The sequence below is a fragment of the Antechinus flavipes genome, chromosome 1 (assembly GCF_016432865.1).
Source record: "Antechinus flavipes isolate AdamAnt ecotype Samford, QLD, Australia chromosome 1, AdamAnt_v2, whole genome shotgun sequence".
Taxonomy (NCBI): domain Eukaryota; kingdom Metazoa; phylum Chordata; class Mammalia; order Dasyuromorphia; family Dasyuridae; genus Antechinus; species Antechinus flavipes.
In genome coordinates this window covers 333,384,516-333,403,922 of record NC_067398.1, presented here as the reverse complement: position 1 = coordinate 333,403,922, position 19,407 = coordinate 333,384,516, and the positions used below count along the sequence as shown (strand labels likewise).

The 19,407-nt window shown below is 37.0% G+C and overlaps 1 protein-coding gene across 2 annotated transcripts in view; it reads left to right on the top strand.

Moving 5' to 3' along the window:
* The window catches only part of NAA60 (N-alpha-acetyltransferase 60, NatF catalytic subunit), a 90,480-nt gene that overhangs the window by 61,175 nt on the left and 9,898 nt on the right, over positions 1–19,407 (top strand). For both annotated transcript variants that reach the window (XM_051967790.1, XM_051967782.1), the window contains exons 2-4: positions 5,882–5,997; positions 13,187–13,316; positions 14,936–15,032. In XM_051967790.1, the coding sequence (XP_051823750.1) occupies positions 5,888–5,997; positions 13,187–13,316; positions 14,936–15,032 (337 nt within the window). In that variant the 5' untranslated portion in view covers positions 5,882–5,887. The remainder of the gene's footprint in view (positions 1–5,881; positions 5,998–13,186; positions 13,317–14,935; positions 15,033–19,407) is intronic.

Genomic DNA, 19,407 nt, shown 5'->3' with positions numbered 1-19,407 from the left:
TGTATTTACTTTGAGTTTACAAATATGAAAAAAACAAAACAAAACCCAAAAACACATCTCCTGCCCTGAAGGAAATTAAAATCTACTGGGGGAAGACAGTACACAAAAGAAAGCTGAAAAGGGGAAGAGAAGTACCTGGTATGGCGGCCTGTTGCAGCTCAGTGGGAAATGAAGAGATGAATGACTTTGGTGCTCTCTCCCTAAATGGAGGTTCTAGGAGGAGCTCTTCCCCCTGTTCTCAAATCAGAGAGGCAAAGGATACTGATGAAGTGTGAGTACCCAAGCTGGTGGGATCTTGCAGGATGATGAGGTACCTTTGGGCATGATAGAAGTCCAGGGAGAACAACTATATGGATAAGGAAGGATTAGCAGATTCTAGGTCTCTCCAGCCTTTCCTTACTCTTTCTGGTACATGACATTCATTGCCTTTCTGAATAAGATTTGACAACTAATTGGCTAGGTGGTGAAGGAGAGACAAGGTTCTGAGGGTAAGAATCTTAAGGATGTGATCAATTTTGTTTTACTAAGGATTGGAGAAGGGCTGATCCTGGGGGGGAAAATATGTTAGGAGGTACCTATAGCTTGAGATAATATAAAGACCCTGATTTTATTACACACACACACACACACACACACACCCCTCTCTCTTGAAGAGGCAGCCAGCTACTCCAGATAAAATTTTATAGCAAGATGAATATTTTAATCTTATTATATGATGGAAGGAAGACTGGATTTGGAATTAGAGGAGACCTGTCTTTGAGTCTAGGCTGATACTAGTTATTTGATTTTGGACAAATCATCTTAGGTTAATTGTTACTTTCCTGTGCCACAGGAGTATTGTAAGAATCAAATGAAAGAGTACTTTGTAAACCTACAATTTCAAAATTTCACCATTGGAATGGAATCTCGTCTAGTTTACTCTATATTGGGAAAGAGATTCTTGGCTGTGAAATAATTGTGAATTATCACATAATACCTGGCACCTAGTAAGTGCCATGTAAATGTTAATTATTATTAATATACCCAAGCAGATGATTATGTTGGCATTGTTTGATACTTTAATTTCAAGGAAATCTTGCCATTACTTCTAAAGGCAGCCAATTTTGCTTTTTGGATAAAGCTTTTTTTTTTTTTTTTTTTTTTTTGTCAAAAAGCTTTTTATTGAGACAGCATTTGTTTTATTTGCAGTATTTTACATGCTACATTTTTCATGTGACTTGGTTGTGACCTTATTGTCCTCTTTTGGAGACTATCTAGTTTATCAATCTCCCTCTGAAATGTGTTGCCCACAACTGTGTGCTGTGGACAGTGGAACTATCAGCTTCTCTTCTGTGAGGTGGTATGCCCCAGAGATCTTTCCTGCACTCTTCTGTTACACTGTTACCAGTGATTTGGACAAAAGCAATGGATGGCATGCTAAACTGGATTTGCATATGACAAATTGGAGGGATAGCTAACATTGCAGATGACAAAAATCAGAATTGAAAATGACTTCAGCAGGTTAAAGCATAAAGTCCAGGAATAGGGTCTCAGGCTAGCTTGAATTTAGTTTGTGTTTAATGAGAGAACCACTTAAGAAAGACCACTTATGGGATTTGAGGATCAGAACAAGGCCAAAGGATTTATGGTGAGGACCACTGCTAGCTGAATGGTGATGATTCTATAAATACAGGTTGCATAAACCATTTTCTGTTTAATTAGCCTTAATTAAAGTCTTAGGTCCATTTGTGGTCTTTTAGATGGTGATAACTTCAAGTCATGATAACAGGAATAATTTCTAGAGGAAATTTATTTGAATGGTGGCAGTTTTTTTTTCCATTTTTAGAAAACTTATAAATTACCATATTGGTTTTTGAGAGATTTTGGGGCTCTAAACATATCAATTATGAGAACCTGAACGGGAAGGACAAGGGTTAGGCCAGTATGTTTGAGCTGACAGAAAAGAATAATATCAGCCTGGTCAGAAGTAATGAGAAAAGGAATCCTCATAATATTGGCATATGAGGGTGGGCCAGTTCTTAGGGAGGAGGGACTGATTGGTTGTCTTTTTTGGGGTGAGATGTAAAGTGAGAAAAAAGAAAAGGCCCAAAAAGGTTTTGACTTTTTTTTTAGTATTTTGATTTGCAAAGCATTTCACACATGGTAAATCTTTGATTGCTGGTGGTATTATTCCCATTTTATAGATAAGCAGATGGAGGCTTAGAAACTGAGCAGTCTCTCACATGTCCTAAGCCACTAACTAGAAAGTGGTAGAACCTGAATACAAATCTCAATCTTTCGCTCTGCAATCTGCGGGTTTTTCTCCTCTAACAAGCAAATGAAGGAGAAGCCTTGATGATCCACTGTGGTTAAGTGTAGAGCTGAAAGAGACAAGCATAGCTGTCCATTTTGGTTCCTAAAGGTTTGTCATTCTGAAGTTTATTAAACACTTTGCTATCCTAAATAAAAGTTTAGCAAACATTGAAAAATATAAGTTTGTCTAAGGAAATTACATATTTTATGTAAGTAGGGCTACAGAATTCTTTCCTTTATGCTCTTGCATCTGAAATTCTTGTAAGGAAATGTAAGAGTTGACAGGGCTGGATTGGTGAGATTTTTTTTCTTTTTAATGAAGCAGTTGGTCATTTCTCCATTGGTACTTACTCATAGTATTATTTCACATACACAGTGACCTAGTGATACTGGCCTCTTTGATGATCCCCACAAGACATTCAAATCTCCTGCGTGGCCTCTCTTCCTTTCTTCAAATCTCAGCTAAAATCTTATCTTCTGCAAAACTTTCCTAGTCCTCCTTAAAGCTAGTGCCTTTCCTCTGATCTTCTCCAATTTATTTTGCATATATCTTATTTATACCTAGTTGTTTGTGTCTTGTCTTCTCCCCATCCCCCTTTTTCCTCCCCTCCCATCCTTCCCCCATCCCTATCCCCCAATTTTCAACTGTGAACTCCTTGAGAGCATTAAACGTTTTGCCTTCTTTAGATCCTCTGTGCACAGGACCTGGCATAATAGGAGTTTAACGAATTGTTTGTTGATAGCATTGGATCTGACTTTCCATTTGGGATGCCATTCCTACTTGTGAGATTGGGGACATGTCAAAAGACTTGGCTCTTGTGTAATATGCCATAATTTCTGATGTGGTGAAGTATGGTGGAAAGATCAGTGGACCCGGAATCACAAAGATCTAACTTCAAGTCTGGGTTTTCACAGTTGCTAGCTGTTTAACACTAGGCAAATCACTTAGCTCTGAGCCTCTATTTCTTCTGTATAATAGGGAGGCTAATTCCTTCGTCTTCAGCCCCATGAGATGATTATGAGGAATAGATTGGGTGTAGCTTGGTATGGGGGGGAAGAGCAGGATCCCTGGATCCCAAGCCAGGATACCTGGGTTCATATCCTGCTGCTGCTGCCGTGCCTATTTATATGACTGGATACAAATCACTTAATTTCCATGGAGGCCTCAGTGTCCTCTTCTGTAAAATAGAAGTGGGACAAATTACATTGTACTTACTTTGAATATATTGTTTATTCATTTTCGTGTATACATATTGCTTTCTCTGATAGAATGTAAGTTCCTTCAAAGCAGGGATTGTTGATGTTTTTTGTCTTTGTATTCTTGGTACCTAGCGCCTTGTGTGGCATATAGTCTTTGCTTAATCAATGCCTATGGTTTGATGGACAGGATGGTCTCTGAGGTTCCTTTCAGCCCTGGGTCTATTATCCTGTGTTTTGGAAACTGCTAGGGCTTATTGATCTAAGAATAACTTATTATAAGAAAGTTGGATCAAAAACTCAATTTCCAAATGTTTTTCATAGCAAAGTAGAATATAAACTTTGGTTTAGGTATGTGATAAACAGATGTTTTTTGTTTTTGTTTTTAATGGCCTGAAATATTTTGCATTGAGGGGTGTGGTATAATGGGAAACACTTTTCACTGAGCTGAAAATCTTGGCTTCCTCATTTATTAACTTTATGCCCCACCAGTTCTTCCCTTGGATAGAGCACAGATTGAAAAAGGGGAATAGAAAGTTACCTAGATAGATTGAAATATACAGTCTGTGAAGTAGAAATTGTCCGAGATAAGATTGAACTGGTAAATCGAGAGCAGGTTAATGCGGGGCCTTGAATGCCTAGGCCAAGAATATTTACTTTGTTCCGTAACAAATGGAAAATCAACAAAGATTTCTAAGAGAAAATGCAAGTCTCCCATCTGTAGTTTCCTGACCACTGCTTTTTTGTCTTGTGCTGGCCCTTATAAAGGAAGCAAGATCCATTTTCTAACTGCGGTTAGAACAACACAGTGTCCTGCTTTATGTAACAAAATAGGGGTGGCTGCTTCATGACTGACCTAGATTACAGGGACTGATTGAAAACATATGATGTTAACTTGGGAAAAGTGGTATTTGTTTTCCATAGAAAATTCTGATTGAGGGCCCTCACCTCCTTGTTGAGATCTTGGGACCAAAAAAAAAAAAAAAAAAGAAGAAGACTGACTTACTGGATAGAAATCAATCTCTTAAAATACTAAATTAGCTCTAATTCTCTTGGAGATCCTGCAAGTACAGTCCCTTTTTCCTGCCTGAGGCTGTTGTGTTGACTTTGAAGTTGCTGTTTATCTGAGCTGTGGAGAGCTGAGTCTGCTTCTCTCCCAGCAATAACTGTTGTTAGGGACCTGGAAAGATGCCATGCTCTTCAAAACTAGACAGGCTTGTGTGGTTGCTTCTTCTTCTTCTTTTTTTTTTTTTTTAAACCTTTTTGTAAAATAGAACTAAAATTAGAAGTGAATCTGGAGAAAACTAAACTTATCATTCTTTCTTATTCTATAACTGAGGAATTCCAAGAGGTTCCATATTAATACTGGTGAATAAAAGTCAAACCCTTAAACCTTGTGAAAGAAAAATATGTATATGTGTTCACTTAAAAGAACATTTATTATATTTAGAGTTAAAAGATCTGATTTTAAATCTTAGCCTTTGCCATATTTGTATGTATGTACACACAAATATGATCAATAGTCAGTAAACATTTATTAAATGCTTAACTGTGTCGAGCACTGTGTGTGTATATGTATGTACATGTGTATATGTATGATGTCTAAATATAACACAACAGATTCTAGGGCATATTTAGGTTTTAGATAGCCTACTCTTAGAGGATAGATGAGATATAACCTTTATTCACACCAATATGCTATCTAGAAATATGAGTTAAAACTAGCCAAAACTTTTGTTTGAGATAAACAAAATTACTAGAAAAGATAAAATGACTGTGATCTTTGTTCCCAACTTCTCTAACAGTGAGATAAAACATAAAAGCAGGCCCTAAGAAACAGGAGACCTGGATTCCAATTCCAGTCCTACCATTAACTGACTTTGTGACTCTGGGCAATTTCTGTCCAAAGCCTTAGTTTCCTCATCTGTAAAATGGAGATGATATCCATCCTGTCTGTTTTTCAGAGTAATTGAAAGGGGGGAAAATAGATAGGAAACAGTTTTTTTGTTTTTTGTTTGTTTTTTGATAGTATTTTATTTTTCCAAATACATACAAAGATAGTTTTTAATTCAATAGGTTAAACATGTGCATGCAGTTCTTCTAAACATATTTACATATTTGTACGAAGTTGGTTTTTGTTTGTTTGTTTTTTGCTGAGACATTTGGGGTTAATTGCCCAGGGTCACACAGCCAGAACATGTTAAGTGTCTGAAGTTGGATTTGAACTCAGGTCATCCTGACTGCAGGGCTAGTGCTCTATCTACTGAGCATCTAGCTCCCCTGTATGAATCTGTTTTAAAAGTCTAAAGAAGCTTGGGGAAGATGGGGAAGAGTCAAGTAGCAGTATTTTTAGCTATTCTCCTCTTTCTAACATACTGCCCTTTAATTTTAGGCGTGAATGACAGAGGAAGTGCCCTCCAGTGCACTTAGTGAGGTCAACCTACGGCTTCTTTGCCACGATGACATAGACACAGTGAAGCAGCTCTGTGGTGACTGGTTCCCAATTGAGTAAGTAAAATCTGAATTTATAACTCCATCTTCGGGACTTATAAATTAGAAGGAATTGGGGAGATATACAACACTAGAATAGACCTTAGATTGAAGAGGATAGAATGTAGGGCCCAAAGGGACCTTAGACAGCACCTAGTTTAGAAATTCTTGACCTGTTTTGGGTCCTGGGCAAAGAGTTGGACTGAGACCTATGGACCTCGTTTCAGACCAGTGTTTGAAAATGCCAAAAGAGTAAGAGTGAGTGTGTGTGTGTGTGTGTGTGTGTGTGTGTGTGTGTGTGTGTGTGTGTGTGATTATAAAGGAAACCAATTATATTGAATTATAGTTGTCAAAATATTTTTTAAAAGCAAAAAACAAGTTTGTAAATCCCAGTTTAAGAACCCTTGATCTAGTCCAACCCTCATTTTTCAGAAGGGAAAACTGAGTTTTGAAGAAGTGATTTACTTCTAATCACATAGCTAGTTGGCAGTAAAACTGAGACTTAAACCCGGTTTTCCTAATTCACAATCCATTCTTTTTGAGATTTGTAAAGCACTTAGCACAGTACTTGGCTTATAGAGGCTTAATGCATGCTTCTTATTTTCCCCTTTGTTGCCCTTTTCACTTTACTATATTGTACCTCCCCTCCTAAAAGGGTTCTTAAGAGAGACATGTTTCTTTCTCCTCCCCCCCCCCAAAAAAAAAAATATATATATATATATATTTTGCCGGACTAAAACCAAGTATTGTGGTTCTTTGGGAATCAGAAAAGGCTTTGGAAGGCAGAGGCTTGTGAGCTGAGTTTTGGAGATTGGGAAGATCCACAAGCTGAGATGGGGGGAAGCCAAAGCATTTCACGTGTGGGAAATGATGTACACAAAATTATAAAGAATTTGACCTGCACGCAGGGGAACCTGTCACATAGGCTAGTTTGTTTATAGCATAGTTGTGCAAAGCCAAGTTGAAGACATTTAAACTTCTTTTGAATCTCTTTCCAATAACTTTCTGAAACCTTTCCCTGACTCTTTGACTCACTCTTGAAAGGGTTCTCCACCCACATTCCTCAGATAGCTTACACTCCCATCTACCTGGAGAGGACATGTATTCGGAGCCAGGTCACCTTTATCTGTAGCTGCCAAATTGCCCGGCTGTCTTCATGTGGTCCTTTTACAAAATCTTCTAAAGATACTGTCAAGCTCTCTTATGTAACTCCCTAACTATTCATCTAGTTGAAGGACCAGCTGCTTCTGGCTTCTCATTCCCACTCTTCCCACCCCTTGTGGTGCTCATGCTACAGCTCAGAACACAACTAGTAGAACAAGGTCACACAACAGGGGGACTTGAATCCAACTCCTCTGAGCCCAGATCCAAGGCTTTCTCTTTTACAATGCTGACTGCAACTAAACTATAATCTGTAATGGGCTGAGGCTAGAGTTGATGCACTGAGGTCCCAAGCATTGAGGCTAAATAGTAATTGGACCATACTCTATTAATATATATGCTTGGAGAAAGAATGGCCCCCACCCACTCTTTATATAAGTCCTGATGTGTTGTATAGGAAATGATGTTTTTGGTGGATGGAGGCTAGGGAGTGGAAAGGGAAGCGGAAGGAGAGACTGCTGGCTGATGTCTTGACACAGTGCTCGCATTGCCATTGCTACGGCCCTTCAGCTCAGATATCCCTCTGCTAACTGGCTTCCTGTCGCAGCTGCCCATATTGCTATCGCAATCCTTTTTCACCTCTTCACTTCAATAAAGATTGAAGATTTTTCTCTTAACCTGAATTCCTGACTCCGGCTGATTTTAAATACGTGGTTAACACAATAACCTATTCGGGAAGATTCAGAGACCAATGAATAGCGTCAAGAATCTGGCACTTGGATCCCTGTCTGCTAATAGGGAATAACTTAACAAATTTGGGAAGGCTATTCACGAGCAGATTTATTCAACAAAAGCCAGTATTTGTTAAGCACCTGTTATCTGTTTTTATAAAAGGGTACATTCTTTAGGGAAGGATAAAAAATATCTATATCTTTGGTTATAGGGAAAGATTCTTTAGAAATAATGGCAGTAGTATAATTTAGTGTGGAGGGTGTGACAAGCACAGAAATTCTTTAGTACTCTATCTGATCCTGCAATATGGGCCTTCCAAAGGCAAGAGGTGATATAATGGCATAATCCCTATTAAATTCAAGAATAGCTATTTATTAAGTGCCTTTGCTCTGTAGAAAGTACTGTATTAGTACCTGGGGAGATAGGAAGAGAAACAATCCCTGGCCTCATGGGGTTTATATTCTTGTAATGATATAGAGCATATATACATATGATATAGATTAATAAATATATAAAAGATATGAGTAAAGTAGTATGTAAGATTTGATGATTTAGCTTTTAGAAGGCAGAGATAGAAATCATCTCCTGGGTATTGGGAATGTGGTGGCAGGAAAGCCCACATCCGTACAGGTAGAAGACAATTTGGAAGAACAAAGTTAGGGTGAGATAAAACTAGAAAGATGATGTGGTGCCATGCTATCTGGGACTGACCATGAAAATCCAAGGAGTTTGGGTGGTATTAGGTAGACAAGATGGAGGCAGAAGAGTTCCCAACGGTGCAGAGCTGTATCAAAGTAATCTGTCAATTTTGTGAAAGATGATTTGGAGAAGATCAGATGGCCTGTACATGGAAATGAACACAACCACTGAACCCAGAATTATAGTGAGAGAAAGCAAAACTTGCTATATGCTGTGTGGAAACATATTTAAAATATCTCTTAGTAAAATTGAATATATTAAGAAATAATAATCTCTAAAGCTCTTTCTAAAATTTTTGGAGAAATCTCTTGGAAAGCTGGGTGATAGGTAGAGTCAATAAACTGCACTTCTTTGCATCAGGCATTTTGCTAAACACTGGGGATATAAATATATGGCAAAAGCTAGATCTTGCCCTTGAAGAGCTTACAATCTGAAGGGAGGAAACAACATACAAAAGCAGCTGAAAAAGTAAGGCAAGGAAGCAGCAAAGTCACAAATTGGGGAGAGTGCCTATGGAGCCAAGAAGACCTGAGTTCAAATGTGGCCTCAGACTCGCCCTGTGTGACCCTGGGCAAGCCATTTTATCCTGTTTTGTCTCAGTTTCCCCATCTGTAAAATGAGCTGGACAAGGAAATGGCAAATCACTCCATTATCTATGCCAAGAATGTGACCCAAATGAGGTTACAAAGAGTCAGATCCAACAGAAACTACCGAACAACAACAACAAAAATTAAAACATACCTAGACTATTGCATTGAAGAACACCTGTGGACCACATCTGTTCTATCACACAATTAACTGAAAGAGTAGAAGATCCCATTATGCTGATTGTTTATTATTAAAATAAATACTTGGTTTAATAGAGCAAAAGCCACCATAAAGGCTCTCCAACAACATATCTTCTATGCAAATAGCAAAAAATTTTAAGGCTCCACAAAAACCATAAGAAAGAATCTTATTCAGTGACCCTCCTCCTCCACCCTTCCCAACTCCCTTCTGATCATTAATATCAAGAAGGCCATAACTAAGGGAGGATAAAGGTATTCTCCACTGTTTCATGGAGGAAATAGAGCTCAGAATCCAAATGAATCAGAGAGATTACCTAAAGGTCATGAGGACCTCTAGATACTTCTGTTTATAAATATTGTTTGTAGATACTGTGGTTTCACCCAACCCTAAAACACTGCAGAGCCTCCTCCACCAGATCTGTAACTGCTCAAAAGAATTTGGCTTGGTCATATAATCAAGTTGAGTAAAGAGTACCTGTGGTCCAGCTCAGTAGACAGCCTTTTGAGTTTGTATGTGAGTGTGGTGGGGATGTTTTGTGGGTATGGGTACATGTACCAGGGACCCCTGGGGCTAGCTGGTGTGGCTGGAATCTTAGCAGGAATCACGGAGACTTTCACCTCCCAGACTGTTTGTGGAGTCAGGGTCTGAGTCTGGCAAGACTGGGGGGACTCTGACTGATTGGGAACATCAGGCCTAGTTGTGCTGCTGAGACAGAGCTCTGGACAGGAAGGAACCAGCCCCTGGTGACTGCAGATGTTATGGGGCAGGGACACTGGTGGCTGTGGGCACTTGCTGGAGGGGGGAGCTCTTGTTCTGGTCAGAGTGGAGAGCTGAAGGGAAGCTTGAGGCACCATTTCTTCTCCCCTCAACCCCCCAGGATTAGAGGTGATTATACCAATACCTCTTTAAAAAAAACGAACTGGCAAAGAAGAGAGAACCCCACCACTGAAACATATTTTGGGAACAAGGAAGACAGATTTATCTTCAGAGGAGGACATTTTGATAAAAAGAACTTCTACCCCAAAGACTAACATGAAATGGCTCCCTGCTCAGAGAGAATTTACAGAATAACTAAAAAAAAGAATTTAAAAATCAAATGAGAAACATTGAAGAAAAACCAAAAAAAATTTTTTTAAAATTTAAAACATCCAAGAAAAACAAGATTATGGAAAAAAAGTTAACCAACTAGAAAAGGAGATACAGTGTCACAAATACGAAAATAACTCTTTGAAAATTAGATTTAGGCAAAGGAAAGCCAGTGAAGCCATGAGAGACCAAGAAATTACAAAACAGATGATAAAAAATGAGAAAATAGAATAGAATGTGAAACATCTTATAAGAAAAATGATAAGTCTGTAGAACAGATCAAGAAGAGAAAATATAAGAATAATGGGACTGCCAGAAAGTTGTGACCAAAAAGAGAACCTTGACACAATAATGCAGGAAACAATCCAAGAAAATTGTCCTGGAGTGATCAAACATGAGGGAAAAGTAGAAATAGACAAAATTCACTGATCACTACCTCAAAGAGATCCTTTGTGGAAAACACACAGGAGTATTATTTGCCAAATTTTGAAACCCATAAACCAAAGAGAAAATTTTGCAAGAAACAAGAAAAAAAATTCAAATATGTTGGAGTTACAATTAGAATTGTAAAAAGCTTATCAGCAGCTACAATAAAAGACTACAGATCCTGGAATCATCTCTCCTGACAATCAAAAGAACTAAGCCTGTGGCCAAAAATATCATGTTCAGCAAAATTATCATTTTGAATGAGGAAAAAAAGGGACATTCAACCAACTTGCAGATTTTCAGGACTTTTAATCAACTTAACCCAATTTAACATATAAAAGCCAATAGCAAAGATCAGTTTTAAGGAACTTAACATGGATGGATAAACTAATTTAAACATGGACAAATTTTTTTTTTTTTTTACATGGGAAATGTATACCATATAGTATACCATATATTCATCAACAACAGAGTAGTGCAAAAGAAAGATCGGCAGAGTTAAGGTATTATACAAATGAGGTGCAGAAGAATAGACACAGAGGTATTAGAGGGGGGAGGAGTTCTGAAAAACCTACTTACATCAGGAATAGGTAAAATAGGCAACATTACACACACACACACACACACACACACACACACACACACACAGACATGCCATCAAGGATTTAGCATGCTATCTTCAAAATCTATAAAAAAGTTAGTTGGGAGGAATGGAGAAGCAAAGGATGAGGGAAGACGATGAAGGAGGGATCCCTGGGGTTAAGTTATAGAGAGTCAAGTTATGGAGCAGATTTTATTGAAAGAGCAGGTATAAGAAAGACAAAGACGTGTGTGTGTGTGTGTCTATCAACATATGTATGCATAAATAAATCTTTTCTTAACTGTAGCTTGTTTGAGAGTGGGAGGGGATGAATGGGGGGAAAAGAATAAAGTAAATAAGGTATGCAGCAGAGAAGCAAAGAACAATTTACAAGGAAGTAAAGAAAAAAATGGACATATATGCATTTAATTTCTTCTACTAATATATACTTTCTTGATCTGGTAATTTATTGGTATATATTTTGAATCCTCCCTGATGGGAGGGTTCTGCTGGGCCCATGACAATATTCTCTTTTGTTTTGTATTCCTTTTCAGGTTTTTTTTTTTTTTTTTAAATGTGTAGTGAAAAAAACGAACTAGACATATGCTAATAGTGAGGTATAACCACTAGGGAACAGTCCCAGAACTCCTACCAGTGCCCTTGTTATCTCAGGTTGGGTGGATTCCTTCTAGGAGAGGACTATACAAGTCACATACCATAAAGATGTGTGGATGAGTGGCAGTTTACATTGTTGGAGGGAATAGCACATCAGTGAGATCACAAATGGATTCATATGTTTTGAGTATGAGGCCCAATAACAGAGGGATTAGAAAGGAGGAACTACAATAGATACTGAATTGGTATTCAGAGAAATTTAAGAGTTACATTATTGACTGAACAACTGATTAAGTTTAGGATGTCCAAGTACAGAGTAAATAAAAGGCACAGAAAAAATTTTAATCATCTAATTTAAAAAAACTTGATAAATCAACATAATACTTATTTAAAAGCAGTAGGCAAAAATAATGGTGTATTTCTCTAAGGAATATAATGTATATTATCTTAAATACATAATAGTAAGCATTTATTACACATCTACTATGTGCCAGGCACTATGCTAAGCAGCAAGGATATCTCCGCAGGTACTAGTACAGTACTTTCCATCTAGCAGAGGCAAAAAGACAGTCTTTGTTCTCAAGAAACTGATAATCTCATAGGGAGTACAAATGCAAGCCAAGTACAAACAAGAGATATTCAATATAAATTGGAAATCATCTTAGAGAAAAGGAACTAGCATTAAGAGGGATTCTGAAAAGCTTCTTGTATAAGATGGAATTTTAGCTGGTATTTGAAGGAAGCTAGTAAGCCAAAGTCAGAGATTAAGGAAGGAGAAAATTCCATGCATTAGAGGGAGCCTTTGAAAATGTAGGGGAGATGCCATGCCTCGTGTGAGGCTTTTCAAGGAGGCTGCTGGATTGCAGAGGAGATGGGGAGCATAAAGCGCAAGGAAACTGGAAGAGTTGTGGGATGGCGGGGAAGGGGACAATTTATGAAGGGCCCTGGAAGCATAACAGAGAGTTTCATAATTGATTCTGGAGATTATTAAAAGCCACTGAAATTTGACTTGCAGGGGTGACCTATGCCTTAGGAAGGTCACTTAGGCAACTGAGTGGAGGATGGACTGGAGTGGGGAGACATTTGTGGTAGACATGCACCAGCAAGATAATGTAGAAGTCCAGATGGGAGGTCCAGTCCTGCCAGAACACTGATCTCTTTGGTTGGGTCTCTCTCTAGGTACCCTGATTCATGGTATCGTGATATCACTTCAAATAAGAAATTTTTTTCCCTTGCTGCAACTTACAGAGGAGCCATTGTCGGTATGATAGTTGCTGAAATAAAAAGTAGAACAAAGGTACATAAAGAGGTAAGGAGAATAGTATTTGACTACAAAAAAAATCTATATTTTCTGTTTTGTCCAATAATGGGAGAAGGGAGGGGTGTGGAGTTGGAAGTCTTTCATTCTCTTAGAAAACAAGTTGTCATGAACTACTAGAAATATTTTATCACTTGGTGGCCACATTCTAGTAATGTCTTGGCACTCAGCTGAACTGACCCTTACATAAAAGATAAACAATCTACTGCCAGTCTATATTTGAGACCTTTCTAGTTTGATAAGACCTACCAAAGTTAGAGCTTTTGTATAGCACATTTAAACACACATCAGAAGGAAAAAATAATGCTTTTCCCCTTTCTTCCCTTTGTATGGAAAGGGTCAGGAAAGATTCCAATAGAACTCCTTAGGTGGGTGTGGGTATGTTTTTCTTGATGACAAGGTCTTAATGGACAGAATGTACTAGAAACAAGTTAATGACATTTTCAAGACATAAAATTTTTTGTGATTTTATTTCTTGCATTAAACTCTCTATCCTACCCACCATATTAGCCTCTGTCTATTCTCTGACTTCCCAGAGCCTAGGTCTTTCAGGATTTCCTTTGTTGGCCTTACTTATTTGAAAAATTTTTTCTTTTTCATTTAAAAATTCCATTTTCATTCTGTCCTGAATAGACACTAAATAAGATATTTCTATTCATGTCATGACTTTCAGTATTTACTTTTGTAATTATTGTATTTCTGTGTTGGTTATTTGTTTATATTGTTTTTAATAATTCAGGTCCTGAGGAGGAGAGCCATTATTTGTTGTTTTCTGTAGATAGTAGTTGGTTAAAAAATGTATTATTAATATCTTACATTTGCATAGTGTTTCATGGTTTGTAAAGTGTTTCCTTATAGCAGCAAGGAATCCTACCTCACAGATATCATTTCCATTGTACATATGGGAAATCGAGACTTAATGAGGTTAAGTGACTTGGAGACCTCTCCACCCTATCTTGAAGCTTCTGTAATCCCTTTTGGCACCCAAGGGTTGTCAGCTAAGATTTTGAAATGAAACCACTCAGGAGCAGGTGCAGAGATTTAAATTCTAAGACATCGAAGAAGTAGGAGCATCATTGTAGCATTTTGATCTCTCTGGATGGCCTCCTCTTAAGCATGAAGGCGGAGGTGTGAATCATAAACGAATCCACTATGTGTCTGAATTAGGAACACCCCAAACCAAACAGCCAGCATTTTCCTGTCCACGTTTTTCTGTTAAAAAAGGACAGAGAAACATTACTCTTTTCCCATCAAACACAAGAATTGTGTTAATGGGCTGTTTTCTTGGTTGTCCCAGCCAAGTGTCCTCCTTGTGTAAAAGGTGGATGAGGCACCAAAAAAATTTGAAGTAATGTTGCTATATACATATTTCATGACTATAGAGCTCTTTATATTTTACAAGGCACTTTTTTCAAAATAGTCCTTTAAAGTGGGTATTGTAAATGTTAATGTACCCATTTTACAGATGAGAAAACTGAAGTTTTGTCCAGGGTTTCACAGATAGTATCAGGGCCAGGATTTGAATCCAAGTTTCCTCTTATTCCAGTTCCCATTATTTGAATGTCTGCCTGTAGGACTAACCTAACTTTTTCTTTTAAAATTTTCTACAGGACGGAGATATTCTAGCCTCAAACTTCTCTGTTGATACACAAGTTGCATACATCTTAAGTCTAGGAGTGGTAAAAGAATTCAGAAAACATGGAATAGGTAAGCCTGGTCAGAGTGCCCTTTCTGGGGAGTGGATCATGTGCTGGGATCCCTAATTTGGCTTTTTCTCTCACATTGAGCTGAGAACATGAATGTGCATTCAGAAATTGAGTGTCAGCCTTAGGAAACAAATTTGGAACCATTTACTCATATTAATCTCTCTTGTGCTCTAAGGTTTACAAAGCACTTGTAGGTGGGGGAGTGTAAATATTCTCATTTTGTAAATGAGAGAAGTGAAGCTCAGACTGGGGACTTTATTTGCTCATTGTATGGCTAAGAGCCTTGAGGCCAGATCTTCTGACTCTAAATCTGCTTGGCTTTCTGTTACACTGCTCTAGGTCTTCTAGAGGAAAAGGAATAGACATTTATGTGTTGTTATATTTGTTCCATCGAATGTTAAGAGCAAAAAGGGATCTAGAGATTGCTGAAGATACTACAGGATTCTAGATCTACACTGGAAGGGTCCTCAGAGGTCTTTCAGTCCAGTCCTCTCATGCTTATATGGGGAAACTTAGTAAGGAAGGCTGAATAACTTTGGCCATTATAATTATTCACTTTGATTTTATTTTTCTTTCCATTTACCCTGTACAGTCACTATATATTTTTTCCCTTGGTTTTCCTTACTTCACTCTGAACCATTGTATGTCTTCCCAGGTTTCTCTGGGTTCTTTAAATAAATTATTTTATATGGTAGAGCAACATAATCTATTACATTTATGTATCCATAACTTGTTTAGCCATTCCCCATCCAATGAATACTTTTATTTCCAGTTTATTATTACCTTAAAAAGTTGCTGTTATGTGCATTTTGGTTTACATAGCATCTTTCTGTCTGGTTCTGACCATGTTGGTGTATATGTCTATTAATAGAATCTCAAGTTCAAAATCTAGGGATATTTTAGTCACTTTTTTTTTTTTAGCATAATTATAGTTGAGCCAGTTGATAGCTCTGTTTTCAATGTATTAACATGCTTGTTTTCTTCACTGCCATTTTGCTAAACTACTATATAATGAGGAACTTGATGAAATTATCTAAATTAATATACTGTAATAAAATTGCTACAATTTACAGCCAGGGGTGTGCTGTTTGATTTATCATTTCCGCGAAGCCAGTATTTTGTTCTTGTTATATTTGTGGACAACAATAGAGGATTTTTGAGTTTTGAAGCAGTAGTACTTGGTAGGGGATGTATATTGTCATGACTATTCCTTCTGCTATTTGAATGCTTTATAATAATGCTGTTATTTAGAGTATGACATTAAAATGTTATTTAAAATATCTCGGTATAATCTCATCAAAGAATTTATGAATAATTTTATTTCAAAGGTAAAGAAAAGGAATGAAATCTTTAAAGTGAATCTGATTAGAACATGGAACTCAATGTCAGAATAGATCTTGTGATAGATTTCTTTCCTCTATCCTTTTCTAGATCCCTGCGAGTCTGATTTTATAGATAAAATTCTGATTTAATTCAAATTCCAAATTGGAATTTTAATGTGATTCTCCTCTTCCCCCCAACATACTACTGGCAGTGCTGGGAAGAAGCTTCATATGCTTAAAAAGTTACCTCAATTAGTTGTAAGGTAGTAGAATTGCCATATAGGTTTGCTCAAAAAAGGAGTTAGTCATCTACCTAAAGAAGTTTAGCCATGCATCACAGTTCAAAAAATGAGACCCTTTAGATACATAGCAAGATTCATATTGACTTTAACACGTATTATAGTTTGCTGTATGTTATGCCTTGGGTCCTATTGTGGTAGACAAACTACTTTTTTGTACATGTAGAAGCATTCTGCACAAACTGGTCACCAGATTTTATTTTGTGGCGTGAATAACTACTGATTTAAAATCAGTTTTTTGGTTTATTTTGAAGCATACTAATAACCATTTGCTTTTAAACCTCTGCTTTACATGTTAAAAATTGTATGCCAGACAAATGAACGATTTTGTTTTAATTACTTGTAAGGTTTTCTGAAAGCCAATTGTCAAACAGAAAAAACTTAACAAATTTTATTTACTCTTCCATATTGCTAGTCTAAATTTGTTTTGGAAATTAAAAAATTTTTTTCCCCAATTCTATTTGATAACTGCTAGAAGATAACTGCTTTTTATCTTTTATTAGGTTTTAACATAACTGAATAGATCATTTCATTAGTTTCTATAGAAATTATCATTCCTTTGAAAAGCATAAGGAATCCCTATTTTCAGAGTTTATAAAAATGTTTTAAAATTAATATAATTTGTTTATTTGAAGTAAAAGCAATAGTTTAGTATTAATATTAGGGAGACAAGAGGTTTCAAAAGCATTAAGTTTATTTTTTCACAGTATTACAGTATCTTAAAATTTGAAAAACAGAGAAATCTCTTTAACATTAGTCATCAAGTAATGGAAATTTTTTTTTAAAATAACTTTTTATTGATAGAACGCATGCCAGGGTAATTTTTTTTACAGTATTATACCTTGCATTCACTTCTGTTCCAATTTTTCCCCTTCCTCCCTCTACCCCTTTCCCCCGATGGCAAGCAGTCCTTTACATGTTGAATAGGTTACAGTGTATCCTAGATACAATATATGTGGGCAGAACAGAATAGTTTTCTTGTTGCACAGGGAGAATTGAATTCAGAAGGTATAAATAACCCGGGAAGAAAAACAAAAATGCAAGCAGTTTATATTCATTTCCCAGTGTTCTTTCTCTGGGTGTAGCTGCTTCTGTCCATCTTTGATCAATTAAGGCTCTCTTTATCGAAGAGACCCACTTCCATCAGAATACATCCTCAAACAGTATCATTGTTGAGGTATATAATGATCTCCTGGTTCTGCTCATTTCACTCAGCATCAGTTCATGTAAGTCTCGCCAATCCTCTCTGTATTCATCCTGCTGGTCATTCCTTACAGAACAATAATATTCCATAACATTCATATACCACAATTTACTCAATCATTCTCCAATTGATGCACATCCTTTTATTTTCCAGCTTCTAGTCACAAGTAATGGAAATTTTAATTTGACTATGACTAATGTCATAACTGGATAAAATTTAGAAATGTTGTGCCTTTTGATATGCATGTTTTTGGTTAGTAATCATTTGAGTTTCAAATGTATCTTATTTAAAAAAAATCAATTTGCAATTAATTTCTAAAATCAAAGGAATAAAATGTTTTGTTTTTGAGGGGAGTAGACCCATTTTGCACATGAGGAAACTGAGGCAAATAGGGTTAAGTGACTTTCTCAGGATTATACAATTATTAAATGTCTGAGACCAGATTTGAATTGAGAAAGAGGAGTCTTCCTGATTCCAGGCCGGATACTGTATGTGCTGCATCTTTGACTAATGTCTGATCTACATTTTAGAAAAATCATCCTGGTGGCTATATGGAGAATGGCTTATAGTAGGAAGAGACTTGAGGCAGGGTGACCAATTAGAAAGCTTCTGTAGTTGTCGGAGAGAGAGGCTATAGGCCTGAAGGAGGTTTGGGGTTTAGTGAATGGAGAGATGGGGCTTTGTACAAGGCATGTCATAGAAACAGATACTGAGATTTGGCAACTAATTAGACATAGGCAGTGGGGGATATTGAGGACTTGAAGATGACCTCTGCTGATTCTAGAGATTTCCTATAAATAGGATATTTTCATCCCCATATGGTCTCAGTAATCTGGTGAGAATAATATAATATTTATTATTTACATAGTACTTAGAAGTTTATGGAGCACTTTCTTTACAACATTTAAGAAGGAAGCAGTTGTAAGTGATTTTTTCAGTTTTGTAGATTAGTAAGTAGACCTCATGAGGGGGAGATGTGGCATGGCCAAGGCCATTTACCTTGAAAATGATATAAGCTATACTTAAGCACTTCTCATCCTTCTCTCAGACTCACCTTGCTCATCCCCTTTTATTCACTGCTCAAGGCTTTCTCTTCCCAGGAAGTCTCCAAATTAAGCCCATTCATTTTCCATTCCATAGGTAAAACTATCTTTTCATGTTCCCATTCACTAAATCAATAACTATATTAGGAACTATCCTAGGCCTATTGTCACCTCTTCTTTTTATAACCAGTGATTATCTGTGTTTTGATTATATGTTAGTTTCTTATCTTTCTATTAAATTGTAAACTCTTTTATGATGGGAATTATAGCTTGTATTTAATATGCTCCCTATACCATCCTCCATCCATGGTATCTCTGGGAATCAAGGGTATAGAGACCAGAACTACAGCACTGCCCTCCATCTACCCTCTAGATATGTCTTGTCATATTAGCCTTGAGTATGGTAAGTCAGTTGACACATTCAGCCCACCATCTCAGCCATAGACATGAAAGTTCAGAGCTAAGATGGTGATCTTCAGTATTATTTTTAAATATATAAATGGTAAAT